The 21,052-nt window shown below is 41.7% G+C and overlaps 1 protein-coding gene across 3 annotated transcripts; it reads left to right on the forward strand.

The window, feature by feature from the left end:
* The first annotated feature begins 671 nt into the window (after positions 1-671).
* CLDN12 (claudin 12) lies at positions 672-14,650 on the forward strand. 3 transcript variants are annotated; one of them, XM_040260244.1, is made up of 3 exons: positions 672-761; positions 2,204-2,285; positions 11,278-14,650. In XM_040260244.1, exon 3 carries the CDS (start codon positions 11,315-11,317, stop codon positions 12,047-12,049), a length of 735 nt encoding a protein of 244 aa, XP_040116178.1. In that variant the 5' UTR covers positions 672-761; positions 2,204-2,285; positions 11,278-11,314; the 3' UTR covers positions 12,050-14,650. The 3 variants fall into 3 exon arrangements, with proteins under 3 accessions (XP_040116178.1, XP_040116180.1, XP_040116181.1); XM_040260246.1 differs by having other exon boundaries at positions 678-761; positions 2,224-2,285; XM_040260247.1 differs by lacking the exon at positions 2,204-2,285 and having other exon boundaries at positions 678-761.
* The last annotated feature ends 6,402 nt before the right edge of the window (positions 14,651-21,052 follow it).

Consider the following 21,052-nt stretch of genomic DNA (forward strand, 5'->3'; position numbering starts at 1 on the left):
TGGCGTATACGTATGGCTGAGTCCCTCGCTGCTTAGCTGAAACTATCACAGCATTGTTAATGGGCCACGAACGTGAAAGTGTTAGTGCTCAGTCCAGTGGGGCTCTCTGTGACCCCATAGACTCGTGGCCCACCTGCCAGGATCCTCTGTACGTGGGATTTCCCAGGCAAGAAAACTGGAGTGGGTTGCCATTCTCTTCTCCAGGGGATCTTCCCAGCCCAGGGATCCCACCCCAGACTCCTGCGTTGCAGGTGGATTCTTTACCATCTCAGCTACCAGGGAAGCCCAATAATGGGCTATACGCCAATACAAAATAAAAAGTTCAAAAGCAAATAAATAACACTCTGACCACCACGCCCCCGCCCCCGCCCCACTGAAAGTGGTAAATAAATTACTTAGTGGGAAATATTTATTTGGGTACCCAACTCAAAATTATTTTTAGCTCTGTTTCCTCTGTTTTGTAGACCTATAACCCAAATCTAAACGGAAGTTAAGGTGTTAAAGGAATGGGGGAGGTGGGAAGCAGAGCAGAAAGGCGGGAGGTGGTCGCAGGATATTGCCTGGGACTGCCAGCTCAGTGGATTTTGGGAATTGTAGTCCGCCAGTCATCCAGGGCATTCCTGTTTCGGGAACCTGACTACGAGTCCCAGAAGCCTTCGGAGCGGCTCTCTGGGAACGCACTTCCTGGGACGCCGAGAGGGAGACGCTCCGAGAGGCTCCTGAGTGTGGGCGAGTGAAAATGCCCTGGATGTGAGAAACAGGTAGGTGTGGGCAAGAATGTTCTGCCTTCTGGGTCTTTTGCATAAGTAGTTGAGGATTTTGTGTAAGGTTGCTTAAACGAGGAGAGTCGCTCAGCATTGGAAAGTGCTGACCATCTTTGTGGACGTGAATGCTGAATGAGGAGGTGTTTGATGAAGCTCTCAGAATTACTTTGGACCCAGTAGTACGAAAATGTCGACGTGTCTGGCCAGGGCTAGGGACTTGGCTGGCCAGGTGTGTGCTGTGGAGGTGCAGGTTGCTATTTTTGAATCGCTAGCTCATGCTGGTTGTGTAATGATGACCTGCTCTCTCCGTTCAAACCCACTCAGTGGTGCAGCGATGAGCTTGTTCTGAGAGCATTCATAGTCACTGTTGCGGTTTCTTTCCAATCGGCTCTAACCAGGAAAGCGCTCTCTCTCTCTCTCTCTTTTTTTTTTTTTAACTTCCTATGTCTTTCTGGCAATTCTGGTGCTCCTGAGGACACAGCTCAAAGGGAGTGCAGAGAGGGTAGGCGGGAGGCGGGCTTCTCTGGAAGCCTGCTTTGCTTTTCTCTGAAGCCCAAGTTCTGTGTGACAGGCTTTGCAAGGGGCCAGTCGTGACATTAGAAGGCCAGACTTGGTGACCTGACTTTAAAAGGATTGCTCAGAGATCCTATTGTATGTTTCATATTGTAAAAACTTAACTTTGGAGTAAGTAAGCAACTGTGATTGAAACCAACCAGACATATATTTAGAAAAGAAAAAAAAAATCTGGTTGAAATCCCTTTCCTGTTGGGAACATCATTCTACTTTATGATCATTATAGGGCTAGCAGTATATATGTATATAGACACGCCTTAAACCAGGAAGTTCTTAGGCGTTACAAGTTTTCCTTCTCATCTTTCTACTTGAAGTAAATAGTGTTTGAAGAGGAAGTTGTTGGTGCTTAAGAAAGATATATGAAAACATTTAACTGGTGGGTTGAGCTGTTGGTGGAACTATAAACTGAAAAGAAATTCTAGTTGCAAGTTTTAGGGGACATGGTACAAAGGAACTTTGACTAGCTTTGTTGTCAGTATCCTTTTAAAAGGAATAAAAGAAACCTCAGGAATGTGTTTTATGCCAAGACAACTAATTACATAGTGCTTCATCAGCCCTCCTTATTCTTTCTCTGTAGTTATGAAAAGATTTCCAAAACAGCGAAGTGATTTCCATCCTTGTTTCTCCTATCTTAGGTCACAAAATGAGAGTTAATTTTTTCTTCTGTAGCTCACAAATAGATATTGTGTGAATTTAAGAATAAACTACTTTTTTTTTTTTTTAACTTACTGCTCACCTTTTTTGGCTTAAGATTTCTTTGGTTTTAAATGGTTGATAATTATTTTTCCTAGTTCCATATGAATTCACATTGAGTTTTTAGAAGTGCTATATTAATTTGGAGAACTTTTCCTGTTCTTAACGTCCAGGTCATCTTGGCTGTGTTCAGATGTGCATATATTTCTTCCAAGGTGATTAAAGTTGTTTTAGAACTATCAAGTACCTCAAAGAGTAAGTACATCCCTTGATTTTATTTCTTCATTTTACTTCCATATATATGACACTTTTTTCTCTTAACAAAATAAAGTTATAGTATAGACCTCCATTCCAGGTGCTATGTTGATGACCTACATCTTCTAAGAAAACCCTTCTAAGGGAGACAGTACCTGCTAAGGTAGAAGGGACTGCTAGTGTTACTACCCGAGGAATAATGTAGCTGCTGTTACAGATGTGTTCTCATGTAGCTATTCCTTAGAATTATCTCTGAAAAAAATACAGTAATGGATCTGAGAATTCTTAAAGCTCTTAGCCCTTATTCCTGCTCCAAACTTCTTTGAACTCTATTCAAAACCATAGGAAAGATATTCTTTTGAAAAATATTTTTATTTGAAATATCTTTGATAACCTTCAATTGTGTACCATCTCCTCTGCAAGTCATTGTGGAACAGTCAGATATGAAGTAGGTGTTTAGAACAGAGGCCTAATCTGATTTGGTCAGTAGCTATTCTCAAAGAGAATGCTCTCAAATAAACCTACCAATAATCGTCACAGACTTAAATTTCCCACCCTATTCTGTTTTACGAAGGGTTTTACTGTTTATGATCTCACAACTATCTTGGGAGAAATTTGAGATGCAGAGGGCATAGGACTTGCCCAGTTTTCAAATGGTGGTTTATGACTGGCATTTGAATCTTGGCTCGCCTGGGCTACAATACCATGCTGCCTCCCAGATGGAAACTGCAAGCCCACACATCTGTATATACAACTCAGCTCAAGACCTGTCGCCCAGCTAGTGTTCGTGGGTGCTCCTCAGATTGTTAAAGTGTATTCTTAGCCTTGCACATCTGCTGCAGTTGCTAATAAGGGGCTTTCATATGGCAAAAAGATGTTTATTTTTTTTCCTCATTGGGAGAAATATTTTAAAAAGGAAATAGAAATACAAGTATAAAAAATTGTTTAACTTAGATAAGCAAACATTAATTTGATATATGAACCACTCTTAATGGCAAGAGGCACATCCTGTATGTAACATACCTGTGAAGTTGAAAACATGGGAATCAACTGTCATAATTGATTGTCTAACCACAGTGGGAATTAACCAGTGTCGCTAAACTTATATATGTGTTTCTAGAAGCAGAGGCTGCATATAAATAACCTGGGAATGGCCTCATCTTTCTTAGGAAATTTCTGGGGGAAGAAAATGAACTTCATTTTTAAAAATGAGAGAGACTTTGGCCAGTAAAGAGTGGAAAGCAGGGGCACATTCTAGAAGCAGTTTGGAGGCTTCAGAACACAGAGTATGAATGAATGTAATGAGTGAGCTGATCCTGGAGGAAATTTATAATGCTGTGTGTCCTCACCATACTCATATGAACCTTCCATTTGTTTTTTTGTTCATTCATTAAACAGATAATTGAGTACATTCTATGTGCCAGTGTTGGACACAGTGAATAAAACAGAAGGCTCTCTGTCCTCCTGGAATTTACAGTCTGGTGAGAAGGATAAACACTGAACAGAGAGTATAAGCAAATTCACTGCTATCAAAGAAAAATTACAAAGGTGCAAGCAGGGCGTGTAATTAGGGACGGGGGAAGGTGAAGGGTCAGAGAGGAGAGGGGAGGTTTAGGTCCAGGGCTCCCTGGAAACTAGAGAGATAAGTACATGTCAGCTAAGCAAAGAATAGGATGGGATTAAGAAAGTTCTAGGAGGGAACACAGCATGAAAAAAAGCCCACATTGAAAAACAAAATTTGAAAAGTTAAAAGCATTATGTCTACATAGACTAATATGTAAGGTAGGAAACTGACTCAGTAAGGAGACTAAGAATCTGTCAGGAACCAGATGGTGGGAAGTAAAAGTTTGGAAATTATGGGAAAGATTTGAAACTTTGGAAACTTTATTCTGAGGAAACTATTCAATAGAAAGCTATTGAATGGTAAAAAATGTAGTGAAATGATCAGATTTGCAATTGAAAAAATAATGCGTGGTTTCAAATTAATTGGTAGAGCTCCAAGAGTCAGCATATCTTTCAGTTTTAAATCACTGAACATATTCCTTCTCTCACTGTCCCTATAAGATGTTACTTTATCCCTCTATGGGATATGCTGCTGCTGCTGCTGCTGCTGCTGCTGCTGCTAAGTCTCTTCAGTTGTGTCTGACTCTGTGCTTTCTATCAAATCATACACATGTAGAGTTATGAGCAGGGTATAAAATGTAAAGCAGCCAAATAAAGTTACAAAGAGTGGGGACATTAATTCTAGCACCGAGATTGAAATTCAGTTAAATTAAGGTTCATAATATTTCCCTTCTGAAAAATGCCATATACTTGTTCAGTTCAGTCGCTCAGTCGTGTCCGACTCTTTGCGACCCCATGGACTGCAGCACGCCAGGCCTCCCTGTCCATCATCAACTCCCAGAGTTTACCTAAACTCATGTGCATTGAGTCGGTGATGCCATCCAACCATCTCTTCCTCTGTCGTCCCCTTCTCCTCCTGCCTTCAAGCTTTCCCAGCATCAGGGTCTTTTAAAATGAGTCAGATCTTCGCATCAGGTGGCCAAAGTATTGGAGTTTCAGCTGCAACATCAGTCCTTCCAATGAACATTAAGGACTGATCTCCTTTAGGATGGACTAGTTGGATCTCCTTGCTGTCCAAGGGACTCTTAAGAGTCATCTCCAACACCACAGTTCAAAAGCATCAATTCTTTGGTGCTCAGTTTTCTTTAAAGTCCAACTCTCACATTCATACATAACCACTGAAAAAACCATAGCCCTGACTAGATGGACCTTTGTTGGCAAAGTAATGTCTCTGCTTTTTAATGTGCTATCTAGGTTGGTCATAACTTTCCTTCCAAGCAGTAAGTGTCTTTTAATTTCATGGCTGCAGTCATCATCTGCAGTGATTTTGGAGCCCCCCAAAATAAAGTCTGACACTGTTCCCACTGTTTCCCCATCTATTTGCCATGAAGTGATGGGACCAGATGCCATGATCTTCGTTTTCTGAATGTTGAGTTTTAACCCAACTTTTTCACTTTCCTCTTCACTTTCATCAAGAGGCTCTTTAGTTACTCTTCACTTTCTGCCATAAGGGTGGTGTCATCTGCATATCTGAGGTTATTGATATTTCTCCTGGCAATCTTGATTACAGCTTGTGCTTCATCCAGCCCAGCATTTCTCATGATGTACTCTGCATATAAGGTAAATAAGCAGGGTGACAATATACAGCCTTGATGTACTCCTTTTCCTATTTGGAACCAGTCTGTTGTTCCATGTCCAGTTCTAACTGTTGCTTCTTTATTTGCATACAGATTTCTCAAGAGGCAGGTCAGGTGGTCTGGTATTCCCATCTCTTTCAGAATTTTCTACCGTTTATTGTGATCCACACAGTCAAAGGCTTTGACATAGTCAATAAAGCAGAAATAGATGTTTTTCTGGAACTCTCTTGCTTTTTCGATGATCCAGCAGATGCTGGCAATTTGATCTCTGGTTCCTCTGCCTTTTCTAAAACCAGCTTGAACATCTGGAAGTCCACAGAAGCCTGGCTTGGAGAATTTTGAGCGTTACCTTGCTAGCCTGTGAGATGAGTTCAGTTGTGTGGTAGTTTGAGGATTCTTTGGCATTGCCTTTCTTTGGGATTGGAATGAAAACGCCTTTTCTGGTTCCGTGGCCACTGCTGAGTTTTCCAAATTTGCTGGCATATTGAGTGCAGCACTTTCACAGCATCATCTTTCAGGATTGGAAATAGCTCAACTGGAATTCCATCACCTCCACTACCTTTGTTCATAGTGATGCTTCCTAAGGCCCACTTGACTTCACATTCCAGGATGTCTGGCTCTAGGTGAGTGATCACACCATCGTGATTACTTGAGTCATGAAGATCCTTTTTGTACAGTTCTTCTGTGTATTCTTGCCACCTCTTCTTAATATCTTCTGTTTCTGTTAGGTCCAGACCATTCTGTCCTTCAGTGAGCCCATCTTTGCATGAAATGTTCCCTTGGTATCTCTAATTTTCTTGAAGAAATCTCTAGTCTTCCCATTCCATTGTTGTCTCTGTTTCTTTGCATTGATCCCTGAGGAAGGCTTTCTTGTCTGTCCTTGCTATTCTTTGGAACTCTGCATTCTAATGAGTATATCTTTCCTTTTCTCCTTTGCTTTTCGATTCTCTTTTTCACAGCTATTTGTAAGGCCTCCTCAGACAACCATTTTGCTATTTTACATTTCTTTTTCTTGGGGATGGTCTTGATCCCTGTCTCCTGTACGATATCATGAACCTCTGTCCATAATTCATCAGGCAGATCTAGTCCCTTAAATCTATTTCTCACTTCCACTCTATAATCGTAAAGGATTTGATTTAGGTCATAGCTGTATGGTCTAGTGGTTTTCCCTACTTTCTTCAATTTAAGTCTGATTTTGGCAATAAGGAGTTCATGATCTGAGCCACAGTCAGCTCCTGGTCTTGTTTTTGCTAACTGTATAGAGCTTCTCCATCTTTGGCTGCAAAGAATATAATCAATTTGATTTCAGATTATATCAATCTGATTATTTCAAAGATATAATCAATTTGGCCATCTGGTGATGTCCATGTGTAGAGTCTTCTCTTGTGTTGTTGGAAGAGAGTATTTGCTATGATCAGTGCATTCTCTTGGGAAAACTCTATTATTTGCCCTGCTTCATTCTGTACTCCAAGGCCAAATTTGCCTGTTACTCCAGGTGTATCTTGACTTCCTACATTTGCATTCCAGTCCCCTATAATGAAAAGGATATCTTTTTGGGGTGTTAGTTCTAAAAGGTCTTGTAGGTCTTCATAGAACCATTTAACTTCAGCTTCTTCAGCATTACTGGTTAGGGCATAGGCTTGGATCACCATGATATTGAATGGTTTGCCTTGGAAACAAACAGAGATCATTCTGTTGTTTTTGAGATTGCATCCAAATACTGCATTCTCTTGTTGACTATGATGGCTACTCCATTTCTTCTAAGGGATTCCTGCCCACAGTAGTAGATATAATGGTCATCTGAGTTAAATTCACCCATTCCAGTCCATTTTAGTTTGCTGATTCCTAGAATGTCGACATTCACTCTTGCCATCTCCTGTTTGACCACTTCCAATTTGCCTTGATTCATGGACCTGACATTCCAGGTTCCTACGCCGTATTGCTCTTTACTGCATTGGACCTTGTTTCCATCACCAGTCACATCCACAGCTGGGTGTTTTTTTTGCTTTGGCTCCGTCTCTTCATTCTTTCTGGAGTTATTTCTCCACTGATCTCCAGTAGCATATTGGGCACCTACCGACCTGAGGAGTTGATCTTTCAGTATCCTATCATTTTGCCTTTTCATACTGTTCATGGGGTTCTCAAGGCATGAATACTGAAGTGGTTTGCCAGTCCCTCCTTTAGTGGACCACATTTTGTCAGAACTCTCCACCATGACCTCTCCATCTTGGGTGGCCCTACACGCATGGCTTGGTTTCATTGAGTTCGACCAGGCTGTGGTCCATGTGATCAGATTGGTTAGTTTTCTCTGATTGTAGTTTCAGTCTGTCTGCCCTCTGATGCCCTCTCTCAGTGCCTACTGTCTTACTGGGGTTTTTCTTACTTTGGACATGGGGTATGTCTTCACGGCTGCGCCAGCAAAATGCAGCCGCCACTCCTGACCTTGGATGTGGGATAGCTCCTCTTGGCTGCTTGCCGCGCAGCCGCTGCTCCAGGTATATTTGTTGGCTCTCTAAAAATATGACTTTTAGTTAGTTTCTGGGATCTGAGCCAAGTATAGTTGAGCAGAAGCCAATTCAGGGGACTTATACAACACCTGGATTGATATGATGCAGGATAAATTTGAACACACTTAAAACTGAAATAGATATTGAATATTGATCTGGCTCTGTTTATTAATGTCTTTTGATAATCTATAGGCTAAGAACTACAGAAATTTATTTATTAGTAATAAAATTCATTCTGATCTTTTTTCTCATTTCGTCTGTAGGAATCAGGGGTACAGGGGAGCCTGAATGAAGAAAACTCAATTATACTGATACTCCAAGTATTTGTCCCCTACCTCTGAAAACAGGAATTGTGATTGGGTTACGACTTAGCAGTGGTGATCTGAAGGTGTTCTGAAGCTTTGAAAGGAATTGAGGGAAACTTTTTTTTTACATCTTCCCAGTGTTGATTAAGTCGTCTTTCTTTTCGTTGCTCAGTTTTTCTCTAACCTTGAATTATTCATTTTTATGAACTTGTATATCTTATTTGGTTGATACCTAACAGTGATCACTTGATATGTAGTAATCAGACACCTTTTTCATTATCAGCACTTTGAGTTTTGATAAAACAGCATATTCTTTCCCTCAGTCTGATGGTTAACATACTGGGGCAAAGTCCAGATTTTTATGGCCTTGGTGTGCCTCTAGGACCTAACAGAGTGTTTTGCATGTGCTGAATAGTAAATCCCTGCTGAATGAATGATTGCTTAGTAATGGCTACTTCCTTGTCCAGTTCTATATCATTAAGAGCCAACCTTTTTAAGCTGCTGTGGTCTTGGGTCAGAGCCTAGTATTTATTTATTCAAATATTCCTAAAATGACTTGTGTACCAGGCACTGTGCAAGTTGCTCTCAGTATACTGGGGAGAAGATAAATGAGCAGAAACCAACAGGAAGCTGGATTCTAGAGACTGACAAAACTAGTGGCATTTTCCAGTGTAAATGTCCTCAAACCTGCACCAGAGTTTCTGTTGTTGGACTCAGGTGGTTGGTTGGTTGCTAAAATCAGGCATTTAAAATTTGCTGGAAAAAAAAATTATGACCATAATTCCTCCAAGTATTTTCATCCATAACATTTTTTTTAAACAATTACTACTTTTGGTAATATTGACAGAAGACAACATGATAAATAGTAAACTAAGAACAGAAAAACTTAACAACTAATTATTCCTGAGAACTTTAAGAAATAGTCACTTTTATAGTTTACGATATAAAAATCACTTAAATCAATTTTTATATTGTACACTTATATATGTGTGTGTGTATACAAGTATGTTCAGTTCAGTCCAGTCACTCAGTCATGTCTGACTCTTTGTGACCTCATGAATTGCAGCACGCCAGGCCTCCCTGCCCATCACCAACTCCCAGAGTTCACCCAAACTCATGTGCATCGTGTCGGTGGTGCCATCCAGCCATTTCATCCTCTGTTGTCCCCTTCTCCTCCTGCTCCCAGTCCCTCCCAGCATCAGGGTCTTTTCTAGTGAGTCAGCTCTTCACATGAGGTGGCCAAAGTACTAGAGTTTCAGCCTCAGCATCAGTCCTTCCAATGAACACCCAGGACTGATCTCCTTTAGGATTGCCTGGTTGGATCTCCTTGCAGTCCAAGGGACTCTCAAGAGTCTTCTCCAACACCACAGTTCAAAAGCATCAATTCTTCAGCGCTCAGCTTTCTTCACAGTCCAACTCTCATATCCATACATGACCACTGGAAAAACCATAGCCTTGACTAAAAATTATTCCCAGTTTTTGTGATTGGATTAAATATATAGTAAATTAAAGCAGTCTGTTCTGTTGCCTTGCAGGAGACATGGTAGAAAGTAGAAAAAATACATTTGAGTGGTGTTTGGAGAATGAGTTTCAAACTCCTGAAGAAATAAAGCTGAATAACATACTGGTTTTTATAATGTGTCATATACAGATAAACATCTATTTCTGCTTTATTGACTATGCCAAAGCCTTTGACTTTGTGGATCACAATAAACTGTGGAAAATTCTGAAAGAGATGGGAATACCAGACAACCTGACCTGCCTCTTGAGAAACCTATATGCATGTCAGGAAGCAACAGTTAGAACTGGACATGGAACAACAGACTGGTTCCAAATAGGAAAAGGAGTGCATCGAGGCTGTATATTGTCACCCTGCTTATTTAACTTATATGCAGAGTACCTCATGAGAAACACTGGGCTGGAAGAAGCACAAGTTGGAATCAGGATTGCCGGGAGAAATATCAATAACCTCAGATATGCAGATGACACCACCCTTATGGCAGAAAGTGAAGAGGAACTAAAAAGCCTCTTGATGAAAGTGAAAGAGGAGAGTGAAAAAGTTGGCTTAAAGCTCAGCATTCAGAAGACGAAGATCATGGCATCTGGTCCCATCACTTCATGGGAAATAGATGGGAAAACAGTGGAAACAGTGTCAGGCTTTCTTTTGAGGGGCTCCAAAATCACTGCAGATGATGATTGCAGCCCTGAAATAAAAAGACACTCCTTGGAAGGAAAGTGATGACCAACCTAGACAGCATATTCAAAAGCAGAGATATTACTTTGCCAACAAAGGTCCGTCTAGTCAAGGCTATGGTTTTTAGGCACTGTTACTTTCCCCATTTTGTAGATGAGGAAAATGAGCCACACAGATGTAGTGTTGCTGATCCAAAGTCACTTGGGTCACTTGGCTAGTAACTGAGGAAGCAGGGATTTGAATTCATGCCATCTAGCTCAGCGTCTGCCTTCAGCTACTCCGCTGCCCTGTCTCTTCACACCTTTGCCTGTTTTGCTAGTCTGCTTTTACATCTGCATGAGCATCGGAGGCCGAATTTGTGTTTGGAGTTGATGGTTTGCGGATGGTGCTGTAACCCTGCATATTTGAGTGTCTCTGACACATCCAAGTGCTTGATAACATGGTTGTCAAATGAGTGATTTTTGAAAACAGAGAATTTCAGATGTGATGTTAAGCGAATTTGGAATTCTGTTGGTTGTTCCTCTGATTCACCAGGTAGAAAAATGCTCGTGTGTCAAGACTTTGGTTGCTGTGTGAGCATTCATTGGTGAGCAAGGGTGTGCATGTATGCCTGTGCTCCGCGGTCATGGGCACATGTGCTCATACCTGTTTCTATTGCACATGGAGACAAGGGACAGAATTCCCGTCTGATTCCTCGTCCCTGGTTGTGCTTCCAGACAGCCCCACCCTTCCTACTCTCCTCCCCTGGGCTCCCTTCATGATCTGTCCTCTTCTTTGTCCCCCCAGTCTGACTGGCAGTACTGCACACGCCTGCCTGCCTGCCATGGGCTGTCGGGATGTCCACGCGGCCACCGTGCTCTCCTTCCTGTGTGGAATTGCCTCCGTAGCAGGCCTCTTTGCGGGCACGCTGCTTCCCAACTGGAGGAAGTTACGACTGATCACATTCAACAGAAACGAGAAGAACCTGACCGTCTACACAGGCCTGTGGGTGAAGTGTGCCCGCTATGACGGGGGCAATGACTGCCTGATGTACGACGCCGCCTGGTACTCCTCTGTGGACCAGCTGGACTTGCGGGTCCTCCAGTTTGCCTTGCCCCTCAGCATCCTGATCGCGATGGGCGCCCTGCTGCTCTGCCTGATCGGAATGTGTAACACAGCCTTCAGGTCCTCCGTGCCCAACATCAAACTGGCTAAGTGCCTGGTCAATAGTGCGGGCTGCCATCTAGTGGCCGGGCTGCTGTTTTTCCTGGCGGGTACTGTGAGCCTCTCCCCGTCCATCTGGGTCATCTTTTACAACACCCACCTGAACAGGAAGTTCGAGCCCGTCTTTGCGTTTGACTATGCTGTGTATGTCACTGTGGCTAGTGCTGGGGGCTTGTTTATGACAGCCCTGCTACTATTTATTTGGTACTGTGCATGCAAGTCCTTGCCCTCTCCTTTCTGGCAGCCTCTGTACTCCCACCCTCCGGGTATGCACACATACTCACAGCCCTATTCAGCCCGTTCCCGCCTCTCTGCCATTGAAATCGACATTCCAGTAGTTTCCCACACCACCTAATGGGAAAATCGTTGTTCAAGAAACCTTGTAGCCTCACATTTCCCTCCTGAAAGAGCTGTTTTGGACCTTTATCCATTTTCCTCCGTTCCTGATCAGTCAGTGAAGCCAAATCTGTATGTTTTGGTAGGATAAAGTGCTGCTAGTTTTTATGAAAAGTACAATATTTTAAATGTGAATCATTCCTTTTATCTTGCTTCTTGTGCTCAAAGCATTTTTAATGTCCATATTGATATCTGATCAGTTATTTAGTTAGAAAGGACCTGTGTCTCAATTGAGGTGATTTAGAGCCACATAGTAAAAAATGATTATTAAGAGGAGCTGTTGTATGCGATCCTTAGAAATATTTCAGAATGTCAGAATGTGTATCACCCTTTTTCTATAATACCTTAAATTGGTGGGAAAAAATGGACAATTTCAAATTAAGATTTTTTTTTCAGGGAAGGGTAATAGTTTATCAGTAGCCAGTCTACCAGCTTAGGCTGTAACTTTTCTTACTTCTTTCTCGGGGCTAATTGTATTGAATAGAGTTTGGTATTTTGAAGATGACTTTCTTTTGTGAATTCTTATCTTCTACCTCATGCCTATGTTTAAAAATAAAATATATCTTAAGTGATGTCAGAGAGAATAAGCCTAACCTTTAAAATATCTATTAGTATGGATAACATTTAACCTAATTATAAAAGTTAATGGTTCTATAAGTTGTATTATTAAACTGTGCCATGTGATGGATTGGTGCTTCCTTTGAGGCAAAAAAGAAAAAACCTTTTTTTTCCAGATGTCATCAACCAGGTGGCACTCAGGCCCACATGTAATCTCTTAGTGACCAAGAGAAAGAAAGAAAGAAAGAGGCCCGAGTGGTTAGTTCTCCTTCAGATAGTGGCAGGGGACAAGCGTCTGTTCTCTGGTGACAGCTGCAGAGATTCATCGGGGTGACTGCCTTTTGGGTGATGGGTGGAGTGAGGCATGGCCTCCCCATGACCAGGTTCCCTCTTGATTCAGTTCCCGCCCCATCACCGATTATTTCCGTGAGCTAATATCTTTGCCCAGCACGTTACTAGGTGCTGTAGAGGATACATGGAAAGTATGAGATCTCATCCCATCTACTAAGAAACTTTACTTCAAGATAGAAGATCAAATGGTTAACTGACCTCAGTGGCAGCTGGTCTTTACTTCTCAACCATTGTTCCTGGAGTACATTTCACCCAGAGACGTGGCTTTCTGGCAGTCAGGCTTATTGTAAATACCAGCAACATTTGGATCCAGAAATTCAGTTTCTTGGATCCTTTAGAGCACCTACCTTAGTCTTGATGCTGTGATAACAGGGTATCAGATTCATGAGAACTGGATGGGCCACAGTGGTAAAAAAAAACAAGCAAAACAAAACCCACCAATTGTTCCCTTTTCACCTCTAAAAATATGATGGCATATCAAAGAGGGGGAAGTATTTACAATCTCTCTTCTAATGAGATAATGCTTAGAGGAAACCATGTTAACACCGAGATGAATGCTTATAGATTCAGGGATATTGGGTCTTTACCCTTAGGAATTTGAGCTGCTTACCTACTTGATGTAATTTGCTCCACATCAGTACTGTGTTCATGGGGAATTTGTTCTATTACCCATTACAAATTTCACATACAACTAGTTGCATGATTGACAGGTTATTGTGCCTCTTTTGCAAATCTGAGTATGCTTCTGGTACTTCTGTGTATAAAGCAGTACTTTTGTTTCTAATTCCAAACACTGGTTTATGTAAATAGCAAGTAAATCCGGTTGTATAATTTTTAAATGCCTTCAGTTGAAAGCATGCAAAACTCTAGTTTTTAAGCAATAGCTTCTGATTTCCATCTGTTTTTTTTTTTTTTTTTTTTTTTTAACTCTTCTTTGATGTAGCTGAGTTTTGATCATTCCAAGACAACAGCAGGTAAAATTTTGAGGTAAATATTAATTTTCATTTTACTAATTAATTTCTGTCCCCATTTTCACTGACTTTGTCCAGAAGTGTCAAGAATTCCAGCATTCTTTGTATAAGTAATGTTAAAAGCAGACTCAGCCATTAATAGTCTAGACAGTTTTTAGTCCATGGGACCATATATATAAAATGTTGAACTTTTACTGCAAGCATTTTTTGGATTCTTTTCATAAACTGTAGCCTCAAATTAGTGTTTATTATGGATTCACATGGCAAAAGAAACAGCTGTTTCCCTTATTGTCATTAATGTTTCAGATTTGCTGTCAGAAACTATTCTTATTCTTCAAAGCCATCAAAGGAATCCATATATTTATAATTTTTTAAAATAACTTTTGAGCATTCATCAGGCTGTCATTGTGATGGGGGGTATCTTTCTTTTGTTGTTACAAGTCTCTTCATGTTAAAGGCCTTTTACAGAAGCTTGGGAACCAGTTTGGAAGACCTTAAATCTAGTATGATGCACCAGTTTTGGTTTATCCAACCATGGGAGGAAAAAATGCCTGAATTTACTTTACTTGTAAATAAATATACACTATAACAGATAATATGTTTGCTGTAAACTGCAGTGTAAAACTTCGATAAAACTGCACTGTGCTTCTTGATGTTTATTAAAAGATGTATTTTTACAAGTTTCTGTTTCTGTCCTCATTTTCATCAGTGCTTTAAGGTGAAATATTTTGAGAAATGTTTCTCAAATATGTGCAAGTTGTAAAAGACACAGCCCCTTTTAAACCCCTGTAGAATAGCAGTTGGAATCAGAAAACTTGGCATTATTATTTCAGAAGCATCAAGACCCTTCCTTTCTAAGACTGGTCTTAGGAGTTCACTGGACTATTTCAACCTTCCACAGAAAACAACAAATAAAGTCTTATGGGCTAGACTTGCCTCATCAGTGGGGTTTTCCAGTCATCTGTAATCTTGGAGATTGCGAGTTCTCAAATGGTTAAGTGGGAGGACGTTTCTTCATTCTTCAGAACTCAAGGTTGCCAGGAAAAGTGGTCCTAATAGGTAAGTCACCTCAAAATCTCCGGAACCTGGAATGAGCTTTTAGTTCTTGGCCTCCCAGTGATAGTATTCACAAGCACGCCTCACTGAACCCATGGCTCTGATGGGACATGAGATGCCAGAGCTGTGTGTTGCACTGGAAGTGTGAAGCCGTTTCAGGCTGGCCATCCCCATAGCTGATTATACTAACACACTACAGTCTGGAGTCTGCCCCCAAGTTGCACAAGCTCCCTGAGGGTGGCTGAAATGCTGGAGAAACTCTTCATGCTAACCAAATTCACAAGAGTGATTTACCAACCAGAAGGGAAAAATATAGATGGCTTGCAATCACTATCCAAGACCAATTTTTAAAAATATACCCTACACAGAGGTCTTTGGAGAAAAAGACTGATTCCAGTCCCAGGGTAGGAAAAGTGCAAGATGAGCCCAGCACATCATCTTCCGCAAAAAGAAACACCGAAGAAGGATGGAGACTTAACAAATTACACAGGAGTTGGCTTAAAGAAGTTCCTACTGGTTGAATCTGGGACAATCTAAGCATCAAAATAACATGGAATCTATTGAATAAAGCAAAAAGCCATGCATCCCTCCTGATAGAAACGGGAAGAAAGAAAAGTTGCTTCTTCAGTAAAATACCAAATGATCAGTATAGAAAAATAGATGGAGTTGGGAAAACATTAATGGAATTAAAACTGATTGGTGAAAGTTTGACAGAAAACAGGGTATTTACATAATCTCAAAATACTGCTCCACAAATTACTAATTTCAGAGGGGAAAATAGTAATAATGGATCAACTTGGCAGTCGCAGCTTTAACCAGGTGAATAAATTTATCACCAATGTTAAACCAACACCATGCTCCTCATGATATGATGCAATGAGGTCAGATCATTGCTTTTGTGGTAGTTCCACTAAGACCATCGCTTAAGACTCATCTTGAGGAAACGTAGCTTGTCAGTTCCTCTTTTGCTTTTTGCTTCCTTCTCTACCTCTCCTGATCTCACACCTCTTCATTTTTATATAAAAGCATGAAAACTTACAGTCAAAATTATCTCTAAAATATTTCATGTTTAGGACAGAATTTGAAGAGCTTGCATCAGGTTTCTCTGGAAAAAAAATAAAAAGGAAAGGTCCTTGCAGAAGATATATAAAGAACCACAGGACTCAAGGGATCTGAATTAGCTGTCCCATTTCACTGATTAGCAATAACTTCAATCCTGAAGCATACTGACAGGTTAGCCTAAGGGCTATCCCCTTTTCTTCCCCTCCCCAACACTGGAGAACTTTTCTAGGAGAATGCCATTCTCCCTGTCCCTGCTGGGCGTCTCACCACCCTCCAGCCAGGAAGGTTCTGTCAGTGCCATAGTGCGCCAGAGCCCTTTAAAACCTCACGGTGGGACTCTGGAACTCTGGAGAAAAATCACAACTATGGCCTGCCTAATATTCTTATACAAATCTGCAATTAACAGGAAATTTAGGGTTTTTTCACTTTGTTTGGAAATGGGCCAGCTTTCCACACTGTTCTGTGAAACAAATGCTTCACCAAATTTTGATGAAGACAATGAGATGGTGGATGAGGAAAGAAATTTTTTATTTTCACATTTTGTGAAAAATCAATGTGACTGGGTCCTATGAATAATAATGTAGTAACCATGATTTTGAGTGGTCCTTGTTCACTTAAATCCTCTATAGAAAAATATATATATGTAGATTCATGTCTCCAGGGTTAGGCTTTATAGAAAAAGGTAACAGCTTCTCATTAAGAGAAAAGGCATAGTAATACTTTACCTGCATTATATATCTCGTGACCTTGCTCCATAATTCACTCTTAATAGTTTGAAAGGGTGTGTGTGCTGTGCTTAGTCGCTCAGTCGTGTCTGACTCTGCGACCACATGGACTGTAGCCCGTCAGGCTCAATCTGTCCATGGGGATTCTCCAGGCAAGAATACTGGAGTGGGTTGCAATGCCCTCCTCCAGGGGATCTTCCCAATCCAGGGATTGAACCCAGGTCTCCTTCATTGCAGGTGGATTCTTTCCCATCTGAGCCACCAGGGAAGACCATGAATACTGGAGTGGGTAGACTATCTCTTCTGCAGGGGATCTTCCTGACCCAGGAATCAAACTGGGGTCTCCTGCATTGCAGGCAGATTCTTTACCAGCTGGGCTACCAGTAAATGAATACAGATAATTCTCTTAAATTTAAAAATACTTTTTGCCACTATGCCCATGTCCTTTTTCTTGTCCTTACTCGTAGGCCAATTCTGTGGTCCGGATAGTCCAGGTTGGGAGTTGAATACCAGGATGTTTCTGTGGAGAGTGAGGACCCTGGCTCCTGACTGATCCCCTCTGGGGTGAGCATTTGCCTAAGAAGTCTGTCTTCCCCCTTGCTGGCCATGTGAGTGAGGACTTTGGGTCATGTTCTGACCTGCTGACCTGCTCCTGGCTGCTTCTGCTTAAAGAGCTTGAAGGTAGCAGTGGGTGCTGGAGCCTGGTGGTATCAGCCAGGTGTACACATCTCTTCCCAGCTCCTTGTCCAGTGAGATCATGTTTGTAGTTTGAAATTGGCCATGGTGAAAGTATTGATGCCACAGAAATTAGCAGATACTACAGTTTTATCTTTTCCCTTTTTTTCTTTCCTCCCCTCCCTCCCTCCTTCCCTTCCTTCTTTCCTTCTTCTCGTTCCCCACCCTCCTTAGCTGTTATTAAACACTAAATCAGCACATACCATTGCTCAGGTGAGATTAATTTGCTGAGCTTCAAATTAGTTAAGGAACTGAGAATTATAACAAGTATAAAACTTTATCTGTGATAAAGGGACTCTCTGAAACAGACTTTTAATGGGCCTATTTCCAGTATTGCTCTTTCTTCCTCCCCACCACCAACCCATCCTGTATACTGACCACAGAAGGAACCTAATAAAATCCACCTTGTCTCTCCTCAACTTTATTCAGCAGTTAGTTACCTCTCAGAACAGAATCTAAATTCTTGCTCTGAGTCTGAGTGGTAGGTCTTGTGCAGCAGTAAACAGAGGAGTACATCAAAGACATGGAGCCAGGAAAAGCACACTGCCTGGCACAGCACAGCCACACAAATTATCTAGAGAGATTTTTTTTTTTTCCCATTGTGCTCATCATTGATCAGACTCTTCACAACTGTTGACACTAACAATATCTTAAAAGTTAATGTGTAACAGAATGCAAATTCAATAATAAATAATAGGGAATATCCCTTCTCAAGGACCTTTGGATTGGTCACATACCAACCCAAATTGGTCACAAGAGAGAGAGGCCTCACTCTCTCTTGGATCACTTCCTCTGGGACAAAGCTAGCTTCCATGTTGTAAGGACGTACACAGCCCTATAGTTTAGGAAGAACTGAGGCCTCCTACCAATTTTCCAACCATGTAGGAAAGCCACGTTGGAAACGAGGAATTTCTGTTTCCTATATGATGAAAAGAGTGGCATAATGAATGTGATAGCTAGCCTTTAAGATGGCCTGCAATGATCCTTGCCTCCTGGGATTCATATCCTTATGCAGTCCTGTTAACATACTGAATACATTAGAGTCCAAGCTCTCTCTACTCGCAGCATGACAGGCCAATAAACTTGGAGAAGAGGTTTGTTGAAACAAGGAATACGACTTCATTCAGAAAACCAACTGACAGAGAAGATGGCAGACTAATATCTCAAAATAACCATCTTATCTAGATCTAGATGTTAGGAGGTGAGGAAGTAAAGTAAAAAGGCCATTTATCTTGCAACATAGGAGGGGATATGTTAATTTCTTTTCTGCAGCCATTCACAGATGGGCTGGGTCAAGTTGTCTCTCTGTGAGCTGAACAAAGGCACTTATAGTCAGGCAGAGGGGCAGGGGTCCCCAAGGTAGCCATTACGTATGATCATAAGAATAAACTAACGAAAAGCAAATCAAAGAAACAGATCCAACTAGGAGTCACATTTGGCTCTTCCCTGCAGCAGGGCTGACCTGTGTTACCAGTAAGACTTTGTAGAAATGATAGCTTATGACTTCTGAGGTTATAGGTCATAAAAGATGTAGCTTCTGCCTCTCTCTCTTGGATCACTTCCACTGGGGTGAAGCCAGCTTCCATGTTGTAAAGACATACACAGCCCCTACAGTTAATTTAGGAAGAACTGAGCCCCTTACCAATTTGCCAGCCATGTTGGAAACAGGTATCAGATTACTGCAGCCTTGGCCAACATCTCAATTGCAACCTGACTGAAAGGTCCCAAGCCAGAATCTCCTGGCTAAGCTGCCTCAAGTTCCTGACCCACACATCCTGTGTGAAATAGTGCTTACTGTTGTTTCAAGATGCTTTGTGTGGAGCTGTCAACTTAAAAAATAATCACAACCTAAAAGTTGAGGGTTGTGTTTTATTCAGTGGGAATTTTCAGGACTTCAAGCCCAGGAGGCAGCATCTCAAGTAATCCTGAGAGAACTGCTCTGAGGAGACACGGGGAGGAGGCAGCTTATATAGAAGTTTGCAACAAGGGGCCGGTAGCCTGAACATCATAGGTATCTTGTGAATTAAAGAAAACCAGACATCTCAGGTTAAGGAATGTAGTGCTTTTCTGTATATGGGAAGATTCAAGAGTCTGAGCTCACTGGCTTCATTCCTTTGACATGCACCTCAGCTATCTGGGGCCAGTATCCTGCTTTTTTCACATCCTTAGTTCTCATTGATCACTGTAGGGAGTGGCTGCGACCTGGTGGCTGCCAATGATACAGGCATCGTTCTGCCTCCTGAGTGCCTCTAGGGCTCAGGAATTCACGTGTGGAGAGCCAGAATCACTGATGACTGTGACGTCCTGGTTTACTGATATGGCAGGAAATACTCCATATCTCAGGGACAGTTTGTTATATGGCAGTAGATGACTGATACAAAGAGCATAAAGCAAACGCTGGGGAGGAATACTTGTCTTTATGCTATGAAGAGGTATTATGAGCTTTCCTGGCTCCATGTCAGAAAAAAATCTCTCTCATGATCCCAGATTCCCTTAGAAAATGCTGAATATTTATTACCAAAATGTGGTAAAACAGCCTAATCTGGGTGGGAGGTGAGAAATATCTGGATTTCGGTTGGGAGCAGAGTCCTCTTTAATTCTGGTTAGGTTATAAGTGACTGCCTCTGTTACCAGGGAAATAAACTGAAGAATAAACACTCATGGGGTTTGGAATAGATGTTAAATCATGCATTTACAGTCAAACTACTATGATATATAAGAAGTGGACTATTTCCTGCCGTATCAGTAAACAAAGGAGGTCACAGTCATCAACAATTGCAGCCACCACAGTGGAGAGCTGGTGAGCCTTGAAGGAACTCAGGAAGGAATACCTGCCCTATATCATAGCGGCCATCAGACTACAGTCACCTCCTGCGGTGAGCCCTGAGGAAATTCAGGATGTGAAAACTCAGGATACAGGCCCCAGACAGCTGAGGTGCATACCTAAGGAATGATTTCAGTGAGCCTGGACTCTTGCATCTACCCAAACAGCCATCTAGTGCAAACCACCACCATTGCTCACTGGTGGTGCAATAGCTTATCAGTGGTCTCCAGGATTCCACCCTTTTCCTGTATCGTTAATTCTCTGCCCAGCAGTCAGTGGTGGGGGTGGTTTAGCTGCTGAGCTGTGTCCGACTCTGTGCAACCCATTGGACTGTAGATAACCAGGCTCCTCTGTCCATGGCATTTCCCAGACAAGAATACTGGAGTGGGTTGCTATTTCCTTCTCCAGAGGATCTTCCTGACCCAGGGATAGAACCCTGTTCTCCTGCTTTACAGGCGGATTCTTTACTGACTGAGCTACTGGGGAAGCCCTCTCATACATAGAAAAGCGCTAAACTCCCTAACTTGGGTTATCTGGTTTTCTCTAATTAACAATAATCTGTTGATGTTCAGCTTACCTGAACTTTTTCTGCAAAACTTCTATATAATCTGGCTCCTCCCCTTGCCTCTTGTGAACAGTTCTCTCAGGGTCACTTGAGATACTGTCTCCTGGGTTTGAAG

The sequence above is a fragment of the Oryx dammah genome, unplaced genomic scaffold, assembly GCF_014754425.2.
Source record: "Oryx dammah isolate SB20612 unplaced genomic scaffold, SCBI_Odam_1.1 HiC_scaffold_18, whole genome shotgun sequence".
Taxonomy (NCBI): Eukaryota; Metazoa; Chordata; class Mammalia; order Artiodactyla; family Bovidae; genus Oryx; species Oryx dammah.

Bases quoted from the DNA above. Each gene is read 5' to 3' on its own strand.
- CLDN12 (XM_040260244.1), top strand. From the start codon at position 11,315: ATGGGCTGTCGGGATGTCCACGCGGCCACCGTGCTCTCCTTCCTGTGT.